Here is a 12,284-nt window from a genome sequence, read left to right on the forward strand (position 1 = left end):
CTAGAAACACCCGCCGAGTTGCTCATAAAAAGGTCAAGTCCGGGGTAGACAAACGAGGAAAGGAAAACTATGACCCGTTGAATAAATCAGTTTTCATATTTTGACATTTCGTCCCGTTTGACCAATTATCAATTCTTTCATGGTTAATCAATATCCGTTCCCACTGCTAATGGAATGGACCTAAGGTCTCCGAGGGAATTGACAAACCCTGTAGTCAGACTTGTTTGTAATACAAATGTTTTCATTCTGTAGTTTGCAAATACGTGTACAGCGTATAAAAATTTGCAATATTATTTATATTATTTATATTTAATTCAATATTTACTTATGTGACAATGGTCATTTAAAATTTTGCGCACGTGATCATTGGACTGTTTTTTCGTCAACAAACTACGGTGTAGTAGCTTATTTTTGTTTCAAGAAAATAAGGCTTGAATAAATGGTCCATCTATGTTGTGCTTAGCCCAGATTACTGATTTGTCATTCGTACATGTTACAGGTGGTTTTCCTGACCATTCAACTCGATGTATCTGAACTTTCGAATTCACAATCTATTTACAGTTATTTATTTTTCTTGTTTCTTTTATAGTATTTTACATATAGTTTAATCTAACCAAATATTTTAAACGACTATTCTTTTTCATCAAATTATCCAATACTAGGATTTTGTGCCTGATCATTGATCACGGTTGTATACATTTCTATAATGTTAACAATACATCATCAAAGAAACACGATAGGCAATTTTAAATTCAATAGAACATTATCAAATTTAGAAATGCGCATCAATGTAAAATATTTCCATAAAAAATAATATATTCTTCTAGGAAACAGTCACAAATATGTTACTCGACAGTATGGGTCATGGATTACTTATATCAATTTTCGAAATTATAATGTTTGCCGTCAAATGGAATGTATATGCTACTTTTTATACTAACTGCTTTACCACTGAGTTTGTGTCTTATGTTAACGAACCAATATTTGTAAGCCAGTGTAAATCACTACTCCGCGGAGCCACACTATGTTCCAATGATATAAATTGTAATTTGTTTTCTACAAACGGGAGTCAATGTGCATTCTTTACTAAGCAGAATAGTTCCATTAAATGCGAACGAGTGACATCGGAATATTCAATGATGGTTACATTTAGGCCTTGTAAGTACTGACTCATTGTTTTTTTCTATTTTACATCAGACGTCCTTTTTTCATGGTGTTTTGTATATTACTATATATTGATTTTTTTTAGTTGTTGTCATGTCTTTGTTCCCAGATCATGAAGATCTTTTTCTCGTTCATGATATTTTCCACTTAATTTTGCTTTGATTTTGTGAAACCCAGTAAAAAATATGAATTTATGTAAACACTTTTTAATCAAGTTGACACACATACAAACAATGTTCCTTCCGATTCGTTTTAACAAATTGTTCCTCAATGAAGGCTCTAATAAAATATTTTTTTAAGTAAAAAATGTGTTATATCTATAGTAGTACTAAAACGGGCGAGGGAAATACCTTGATCAAAATAACGAAAAGACAATTTACAAAGCACACATACCTATTATTGAGTGATTTATAACTTTATATATTTCTGTTATTAACGCGAATTTTGTATTTTTTAATTGATTCTGTAGATACATTTTCTGTATCGGACGTGTGGACAAAAGTTGGACCACTGTACCTCTACGTGACACCTGACACTTACACGTGCGATAAAGGGCAGGTAAAAATGGCAAAGAAACTATAAAAAATAATTTCAAAACATCAATCATTACAGTTAACATAAATGAAATTTTAAATTGTTCAATATAAATCTTTTAACTAAAACACCATGTGAATCTAATTTATAGTTTTCATTCTCTTTAAAAAATCACACCATTTTAGTTTCTTTTTTCTTTATCAATGAGTGCCTTTATTTTCATCTCCCCTTAGTTTTTATTGAAATTCAATGACACCTATTCATCTATTTCTCAGTATGCCAAGATGCGTTTCATGAATTTGCACCTTTCACCCATGTAATACCATATTAATTACTTTATTCAATGAAAATCGACATTTCAGGGAATGTTGCATTAAATATCCTAATTGACTACTTCGTTATATTCACCATAAACAAACAAAATATACTTTGAAAGATTAATCAAGGGAACCAAGGTTCTAGCGGTAATCAAAAGTATGTAATCCAGGGACAAAGACCAGACATGGAAAACAGACACACACAACAAAGAACATAACGTAACTAAAACAAAACCAAAGTAACAAAGGTAAATGAGCGGACTCGACTAAAAACTAGGAGCATGGACAAGGTGCACCGGTAGGGTAAGCGTCCTCTGTTTTTCTAGAAAGAAATTCTAAAGCGCTCGTTGGTATGCATTTTCGATAGAGGGATTTATAATTCAATCATTTGTTATAACCTTGTTTACTGGTTTTCTTCTTTCAAACATTTAGTCATATGAAACCAGCCGAGTTAACAAGAAATTTGACATATTGCTTATCTTCGTATGAGAAATCCTGAAATCCTGTTTTTGGCCGTGGGACGCTGCTCATGATGTGTAAGAATCAGATAAAATTGGGGTAACTAGAAACATGCATGTCAAAAACCACCGTTCTGACAATATCATGTTACTCCAGGATGTTTTCGCTATTTGAAAGGACCACATTACTGGATTTGCTCAGAAAATTTTTTTAAAAAGAACATTGGAAAATAAAGATAACAAGAAAATTTCCTAAAAAAAATATGGTTTTGGACAGAGTTATCTGCCTTTGAAATGTTCGTTTTTAGTACTTCTCGATGAATTTACAAATCATCTTACCAAGCATGTCTTTTCCTTGATTCTGATGATGAAAATAGTCAAATTAAACTTTCAAATTGGTGGTTTTTAATACCATGTTTAAGTCACTGCCTGATTCTTATAGAGATTGACACTTAAGCAATAACTTCTGAACTGAGTTATTTGTATGGTACCATAAAATGATATCATTTCACGAGTTGACATCGTACATATTACAATGTTATAGCTCTATAATTCCTTGCGTCATATCGTTAATGTTTTCTTTTCACCATTTTTATTTCCGTTTACCGTAGAACAAGACTTAAAATCCATGTAGACTAATTTCCTTTTCAGTGCACACGATTTACCATTACAATTCTAGATTAAGTACATGGCAGTAGTTTATCTGATTAATACAAAGTAATAATTTTGAAACAGTTGATATTCAGTGACAATAAAATTGTATTTAGGAAGTATGTAATTCCATTGGTGGTATTATGGCAGAGTTTCACACTGTTGCCGAGATGACTAATGCGTATACCTTCATTACAGGTATGAATTATTTGTTGTTCTCTTCGATTTTATTATGATTGTTGTAGTCATTATTGACTGGTTACAGTTACATCCAGTTGATTTTTAGTTTCATATGTATCCCATAATCTTTGCAAAAAACACCTGCACACTATATATAATATATATAGTGTCCCTGTTCGGTCTTTCTGCTTCTTTTTAACAAAACGAAACTAACCAATCTATAAATGTCAGAAATGTTGGATAATACAAATTTACCAATTCAGTAGTGGTGGTATAGCCGATAAATTCTGTATTTGTAACAGGGCTTCTAATGACTAAGTCCGTGTTTCAATGTTTTTTATTCCATTCAAAGTAGTTAACTATTCACAATAAAAAGGGCAGTAGAACAATAATAAGGAGAACTTAGTGGAATTTAACAATAAAGATGTAAAACATTTTATACACTCAACTTGCAGAGAAAGTGTATAATTTTCTTTTAACGTATACGACCCCAGTTCATGAAATATATGTATAAAACGCTCTTTCAACGACTTTTACAAAAGGTTCAAAATAGTTACTTGGTATTCTGGACTAAACATGAATAATACCAGACATAAAATGCACATCTTTCGTAAATACATCTTATCAGCAAAATGTAGATTTACTGTTAAATACAGGTGAAATAAAGAACAAATACATGGTGTTAATAAAACAGAACTTAACGATATTCTAGCAACTTTAACCAGAACTATTAGTACAATAGTGACAAAATGGCAAAAATATTACAACTATAAATCCCTGTGAATAATTACATCAACTATTACATAATGCCATACGCACACAGTACAACGCACTTTTCATACAATAAGCGATCTTTAAATTAATTCATTCATTCGTAACAATTACGGGGAAGAAGAGGATCTTAGTAAGGTTAAAGATGTTAAAGTAAATGCATAAATCTTAAATACAGAAATGATTACAAACTTGACTGGCAAATTTCAATAATTACAAATATACTACGCTCAACAATGTCAAAAGTTTGAAAATAACACCGAACGGAACAAAGAAAACTCGCCGAAAATTGACCATGAACACTGACCCATGAAAATGTCCATTATACACCCATAGACTTCGACTTCCACTGAAAGAAATAAGTATCCAATCATACAAGTATATTATATACAATAAATAATATAAATACAAATATAATGTTACACGGAAATAAAAATATTAATCGACAAAGGATTATGATTAGTAGCACAAATTATCGCCTTTCACTTCATTCTGTATTAAGTAATAAGTAATAACTCCAAAATTCATTTCACATATATGATGCAGTTTAAGTTTTTAAGGCAAAGTGAAAATTAAAATTATTTGAAGTCGTGACAATGCATAATAGTGCCGGATTCAGACCAAATAAATATATCCGACTGCCAGCAGAGGGATTGCAATGCGTCTGAAGTAAATATGATATTAGATTTATTCTGAGGTCATAATGCGATCGAAATAAAAAAAAGTTCCCTTTAATGTCACTGAATGGCCTAAGGTACTTCTAACAAAATCGGAGACTTATAAAATGTTCCTAGTTTATGTATGACAAGTTTGTCGCGTCTGCAAAACGACATTCAGTTTTACATTTGTAAGTCTCGGAACCGCGATGGGACGCGGAGGTACGATGGTAGAGCGGAAGTGCAATGTCAGTACGCCGAAGTGCGTTTATGATCACGCTGAACTGCGATGTTTAGACATGGTTTTTGACTGCCAATAGCTACGCGGAAATGCGTTGGCCATTACGAGAAGGTGCGTTTTTTTTGTGCCTGACGCTGAAATGTTTTGACTATCATGTTGAAACCGTAAACATACGATTATATTAACATTCGACAGATATGATATTAGTAAACAGGCAATCAGAAAAAAACTTTGCTTTCCTTTCATTTCGTTCATACTTCCAACTATTGAGAAAATTATAAAAACAAAATTAATAATTTTAATTCATTTTTATTTCCTACACCCAGTGAAAATTTAAAAAAAACGGCAGTCTCTTTTAGAAAGACGAGTACTCTTTCACATGAACATATTTTGTGACTAGCTAAGCTCTAGAACGTTTGTAGAAAGCTCTAAGACTCATGTATTAGCATATAAACTACATGTACTACATAAAACACATCTGATCGATAGTACCCGTTGAATCTGCAAATATAAATGTAATGTAGTATAAGACGGCGCTTTGTTCTCTGCGTACCTGTCATCCTATACACCGTTGCTAAGGTTATCAAAGAATGATTGATGCTACATAGGTCTAGATTTGATGGATTAATGGACTGTACTTAATATGAAGAAAAACATGCCAGTCTTGTCCACCGGAAATTAATTTGTGTCTTCGACATTCTAATACACTCTTTGAACTCGTATATTGCAGTTTCTATTTCGCCTTTCAAATATAGAATACGCTCCATGATTCGTTGTGAAAGCATGTCTTACTTTTTCTAAAGGTAAAAATCCATTCTATCAAATTAATAAATAAGCAACATTTTTTTTTCAGATTTTTAATACAACGATAACAAAGTGGTTCCGGTAAAACTTTTTATTATTATGCAATACGACTTTCGGTATCGGTAGCTTTTGTTACCTGTAGCTACAGTTTATGTTTCTCTACCTGCGTATCGTAATGTATCTTTTAAATTTTGATACTGCATTAAATACATGTGCTGTTAACCCTCAAAATTTGTATGATACGTTTGTTTATATAGGCAACAATATACACGCTACTTTCATGACTTAATTTCCTTTCAGTTGTGGTAGTTTTTGTCTGTAACATTGTACGCGCTTATTCACGAAACATTTCGTGACGACGTTGAATTGGGTACATATACCAACACACTTCCGCGCATTTGCGTTAAACATCCAACGTACTTCAGCGTTGACCATCGCACTTTTAAGTCTTACACATTTTAAGTCAGCTCAGGACTCTACAGTTGGGGCTGATTATCATTATAATACACTTTGCACAATTGTCAAATTTAGGAGTTTTATTTTACATTTTTAGAAAGCGCCTTTGTGGGTATTGACTACATTAACGGAAAATACCAGTGGAAAAGCAACGGACAGGAAGTTATCACAAACCTTTGGGCTCCTGGCGAACCTCTAGGAGACTCATGTGTTCAAATATGGATACGTCATACTGGATTAGATGATAAGTATATGGGAAGTTATAAACAGGTTTTATGTGAAAAGGTGAGGAGTATTTATTAGTTCCCAGTTTATACAAATCTACAATATATACATACAGATCAAATACGGATTTAATTAACAGAAATTTCATTGTAGAATTAAACACCTCAAACGCCATGATTATTCACTGAGGTAAAGCGGGTGGCCGTAACAGAACAAATGATCGTATTTACTTCTTTACAATTTTGCTTCTGTTTACTTTCCGTCGATCTTTAAGTGTAATCCGTTGTTTCTGAACAAGACTTCTCTGATATAAATACAGTGTACCAAAAAATGATTTGTCATTCATCATTAGTTTTATACCTTATATATAAATACGATTGAGAAAAGAAAATGCGAAAATGTTTGATCGTATTTACATTTGTATTATAATTCTGAATTGTTATATCATTATCTCATGATTTCTCAACATTTCTCAAGATTTTGAGATTTCTACAGAAATTGTAGAAACATGGTGGTTTCACTCGTAATTTGGGAACTAGTCGTCTCACCCACGATTAAACTGCACAATGATCAGTGTTGCTGGTTATTGGGATGAAGAATCATGTATAATCTATCTATGTTTTACTTTCGATCTGACATTTGAGCACATCATTAACCGTTTTGCATTCAGATTAAAGGATACTGCCATATCTCGTACCACTTCATTCTAATAGTTTCAAATTGTTTTTATTGAGTAAAAAGGCGCGTATCGAACATGAAAATGGGATTGTGGTCTTAGTATGTACATTTCTCTGTGGAAATGTTCAAATCGTTATTAAGCATTGAGTTAATCATGACTCTTTTATTCCAGAGTTTGGATTATAGACGTTATATGAATTTTTTACTTGAATATTTATATGGTAATGTCAAAAGTGAAATATAAACCGTATTAATATAAATAAGTTAATCGCCAGAAAAGACTTTTTTTCCTAAAACCGCAGTACGCTAGCATTTACTTGGTCAACAATGTCATTCTTGCCATTTCCGGGTTTCGTTCATCGGTATGACTTATGTATTGTTTTTTATATCACTTCATTTTAATATGTCTCTGGAAATTAATATTTGATTATCGATTCAAGACTGTTGTCAATTTGGCGGAGGAATTGTAACTGTGAAAGGAAAAATTAAAGACACCAGCATTAAAATCTAATAAACAAACTTCAAGTTTGATGGGGAAAGTAGACACTACACAGACATAACCAAAATAATACCTAAAAATAAACAAACTTCAAGTTTGATGGGTAGATAGGGAAAGTAGACACTACACAGAACATGACATAACCAAAATAATACTAAAAATAAACAAAAGTAAATGAGCAACCTGGACTCCGCAAATAAATTAATAGACCAGGTGCACCGGGAACCGGTATGATAAAAGTCCGCTTCCTTTTTAGAAACACTCGAAAAAGAACTAGTTAACACAGGTGAAAAACTGAGTTCTCATGGTGCAGATAATAAGGGTAGCAACAAAATTACCGAACACTTATCCATTTCATAATCAAGTCAAGTCCAACATAAATCTGACCAAATAGATATTACACCACCGGAGCAGCTGGGACTGCAATGGTCTTGACTTGGTACAGGTGCTTCAAACGAAATGGTGGGTTAAATCTAGGTTTTACAGCGCGCTAAATATCCCTCTTTCATTACGGGGTGACTATACCAGTGGTGATTAACAAGCATTTGCATGTTATTGTCATTATCGGTAAATTAGTGGTCACATCAGCACAAAGAACAATTTACAAAAAAAGTCATTACGCATTGTATTACTGAGTATTTTTCAACAAAGCACTGATATTTAAAAAAAAAAGGAATTTGGTAAGAGACCTTTAAAGACGAATTTCCTCGTATCCTTGATTCAGTAGTTTGTTACGCAGTCTATGTTTATGACGTTCCAGGAAATCAGAGAAGTTAGTACTTGCTCTAGAATAGCGAATCAGTTTTAAAATACAAATACTTTATGTAGGAGATGAAGGGATATTGCTGCATAAGTAAGGAAAATTTATGATATTAAAATTAAGGTCATCTCTTTCATCATAAATCTTAGTTTTGAGATGACCACTGTTGTCAAATTCGAGATGTAGGTCCAAAAAAGATGCATAATAGGCTGTTTCTGTAGTCTCTTTTATCTTGAGCTCTGGTGGATATGTTGACGGTAACCATTTACCAAAAAGAAGGGTTGTTGATGGACAATACATCATCAATATGTCTGCACGCAAAGTTAAAGGATCTTTTATTTTTTTTTCTTTACGAGGTTCTAAAGAAATTCGGTCTCTTATGAAAATATGAAAATAAAAAAAACACGTAAAAGTATTCGTTACCACATAATAGAAGTGCACTAAAATTACTCGAGTTATTTTTAAGCTTTATTTACACTAACGGTTGTTAGTTAAACCAATATTTTATGGCAAGCCGTGTGCATCAAAAAGTTTCAGTGTCTTTTTTGTGAAAGTTTTTTGTATTTTGCTTTTTGCAATCAGTTCAAGACTATTATCAGAATATAATAACATTAAAACCTATGATTCTTCAACACTGTATACTTCTGTTCAACATACATGCCGACTTACAAACATTATACATCGTCGTTTTTCCAAAAAAGATAGTACAGCTAGATACAAATATATAGTTCTTGGTAGAGATTCCTAATACTTTGTAAGAAATAATTCCAAATCATCTTCCAAATATACAGAAGAAGTTTGTCCAGTATGGTGGACGCGTTTTCAACAAACGGTCGGCATTCTATTGGGAACGAATTGTGCTCCTCTACTTGCTGACCTATTCCTTCAACGAAAGAATATCGTTTAGCTAGATCCTTTAATCTCAGTTTCCGCTATATAGATTACGTATTATCTCTAAACAATTCTAATTTTTGGGATTTGATACATTGCATCTATCCCAAATAACTTGAGATAAAGGATACTACAGACACTATAAGTCAGCCTCATATCTTGACACTTAGAAATGGTAACGGAAAACTATTGACCAAACTTTACGACAAACGTGATGACTTTTCATTCAAAATTGTCAACTTTCCTTTCATCTGTGGCAAAATTCCTTCAGCGCCTGCGTATGGAGTGTTCATATCACAACTCATACGTTATGGCAGAGCTTGCTGAAACTATGCAGACTTTTTGTATCGCGCTAGAATTCTAACAAATACGCTTCTGAAGCAGTGTTATGTTGCTACAAGATTGAAGTAATTAATACAAAAGTTTTATGGCCGTCATCATGAACTCGTGGATCGTTACGGTGTATCCATCTGCCAAACGGAAACTGATTTCTTCAACGGTTCATAGTTTTCTTTCCCTCTTTCGTCTCCCCCGGACTTGACTGTTTATGATCAACTCGGCGGGTGTTTTTAGAAAAGCAGAGGACGCTTTCCCCACCGGTGCACCTATTCCATGCTTCCAATTTTTAGTGGAGTTGCTCATTTGCTATTGTTACTTTGTATGTATGATTTTAGTTACTCTATGTTCTTTGTTGTGAATGTTTTCCATGTCTGGTGTTTGTCCCTTGATTATATTCTTTTGATTACTACTATAACCTTGGTTCCCTTGATCAGTCTTACAACATGCAACATTGAATATATGGTCTATGACATAACATAGGAACTTCAATAAAGATCGATATTCTAGGCTGTAGGAGAGTTTTAATAACAATCGTATTAAAAATATTTAATTTTCCTGTTACATTTATGAAGAATTATAGTAAAAAATCTCAAGAACTGATAATAAGTATCTTTAATTTATACTTAAACAATTCAAGATATGGCCAATTTACATTTAACAATATTTACAATATCCATCATCACTGTTTGACAGAGTGTTTTTAAATATTAATAAAAGAACAACATAGGAACCATGCTTAAAACAGTTAACCTAGAGCGTTTTCAATCAATTATATAATTGTTTTTTTTTTATTTGCAGAGAATTCCACAATGAACTTAAAAATGGACATCAAAATGATAATGCTATAGTTTTTTTCTCAATATTTGTTTGGTTAATATATAATAACAGTTCGCATAATAATAGTTGGTGAAACCCAATAATTCAGAAACTTTTAATTACAATATAGTGTAAACAACACAAATAGTATCTACTATGCGTAAATAATCAGGAAACGGCAGGAACAAATTGTAGGACATTTACATCGATAGAAGGATAATATACTGTCATGCACTGTCGCTCATACAACTCGTTCTGACACTCGTACCCAGCAAAATTCAGCACCTAGCTATAGATGCAAACATCAACTGATTTGTGATTGGATCAAGTTTAAACAAAACAAACTGTTTCTGATTACTACACGACACGAAAATAAATAAGATAATATTTATCCGGCTATCATAACAGGAAATGCTGGAAAATGCAAACAACATTGTTTTCGCTCTTATTATTTCTATAAAGTACACGAAAAAGCTGTTAAAATGGCGGTAGCAGTTAGCCATTCGAATAATTAATTAAAAATTATGAAAGACAAGCGTGATTTCCCTCACAGACATCATTTGAACGTGCTTAATATTGTCTTAATTACCATGAAATTTTATCTCATGTTTTCCCTTGAAATTCAATGTTTTATTGGTTGTTTGTACAACTTTTGTTTAATTTGTACTTGCTTATGATGTCAACAAATTAGCCTGACCAAGGAAAGTGTTTTGGACTATTTTTAATTGTTTGGACGTTACCGTACTGTAAGAAGTGGGACTAAGGGCGACTAGTATACATCAAAACTAGAGTTCGGTTTTTCTACCAGATGTTAATAAATTTGTAACAACAAATAATACAATTTAGTGCATTATGATCTAACTTACAAATTACAAACATGCGAACTCAATATGAAATACTATCACAATCTACGCATATATGTTATTTATAATATGAAATATTCCATATTCAACACGGTTTAAATATGCAGTTGGAATAAAAAATAACATTTTGCACTTATCAAGTTTCATGTGTTATGTACGCATGATCATATACATGTATAAATAACGGAGATAACTGAAATTTCTTTATTCGATAATCTGCAAACAATATAAAAGAACCTACCAATTGTGGATTGAAATACATCCGGTTTACATATGTTAATCTCTTCAAAACCATTAAAACAATACAGTTATAAGTATATATTTCACACTAAGCTTTGCGCGTATTGCTGACAAAATACAAATAATGTGGAATTCCCAGTTACGAGCGATCATAACCATTATATGAAAATATCGTACGTAACTTAATACAATACTTGTACAAATATTCATGCATCAAACTGCGCGAATACGGAATATAAAATCTTGTTTACTGGTTATTATATAAAAAAATAACCTTTATCGTGGCTTGAATAGTCCCTATTATACTCATAAAAATCGGTCACACAGACGTTAGGAATCGAACATCACGTAGTGCAATCAAGCGAAGAGGTTTAGCCAAGACAATGTACTTCAACTTAGCCTGTTAATTACATCGTTAATTGCGAAAATGGAATAGAAAAGAATAGTGCAACTTACGTATTCTGTCAAAGGTCAGTGTTTACTGAGAATACACAAACAAGACTGTATGGATCTGAAGCAATGCACAACTGAATTAATATTAAGAGCGTCTGTCCAGCTCGAAACCCGAAGACAAAATTACCTAAACTCATGAATACAAAATCAGCCGCGAAAAGTATGAACTCACTCAAGAACCAATCAAATACTACCAAAACTCTCTTACCCTAGTACATATGAAAATTTACAAGTACTTGTGTAAGAATAAAGGAATGAATCCTTTTAACCAAAATTTACACAATAAAG

At 32.5% G+C, this 12,284-nt stretch overlaps 1 protein-coding gene across 2 annotated transcripts; it reads left to right on the forward strand.

Annotated features, from left to right (window-relative positions):
* The first annotated feature begins 832 nt into the window (after positions 1–832).
* Positions 833–11,265, forward strand: LOC148600687 (uncharacterized). Of its 2 annotated transcripts, XM_088555240.1 has the most exons (5): positions 833–1,158; positions 1,634–1,722; positions 3,241–3,322; positions 6,330–6,517; positions 10,423–11,265. In XM_088555240.1, exons 1-5 carry the CDS (start codon positions 843–845, stop codon positions 10,435–10,437), a joined length of 690 nt encoding a protein of 229 aa, XP_088411366.1. In that variant the 5' UTR covers positions 833–842; the 3' UTR covers positions 10,438–11,265. The 2 variants fall into 2 exon arrangements, with proteins under 2 accessions (XP_088411366.1, XP_088411365.1); XM_088555239.1 differs by lacking the exon at positions 10,423–11,265 and having other exon boundaries at positions 6,330–7,607.
* The last annotated feature ends 1,019 nt before the right edge of the window (positions 11,266–12,284 follow it).

The sequence above is a fragment of the Perna viridis genome, chromosome 12 (genome assembly GCF_037379345.1).
Source record: "Perna viridis isolate PV_CMFRI_1.1 ecotype Kerala chromosome 12, ASM3737934v1, whole genome shotgun sequence".
Taxonomy (NCBI): Eukaryota; Metazoa; Mollusca; class Bivalvia; order Mytilida; family Mytilidae; genus Perna; species Perna viridis.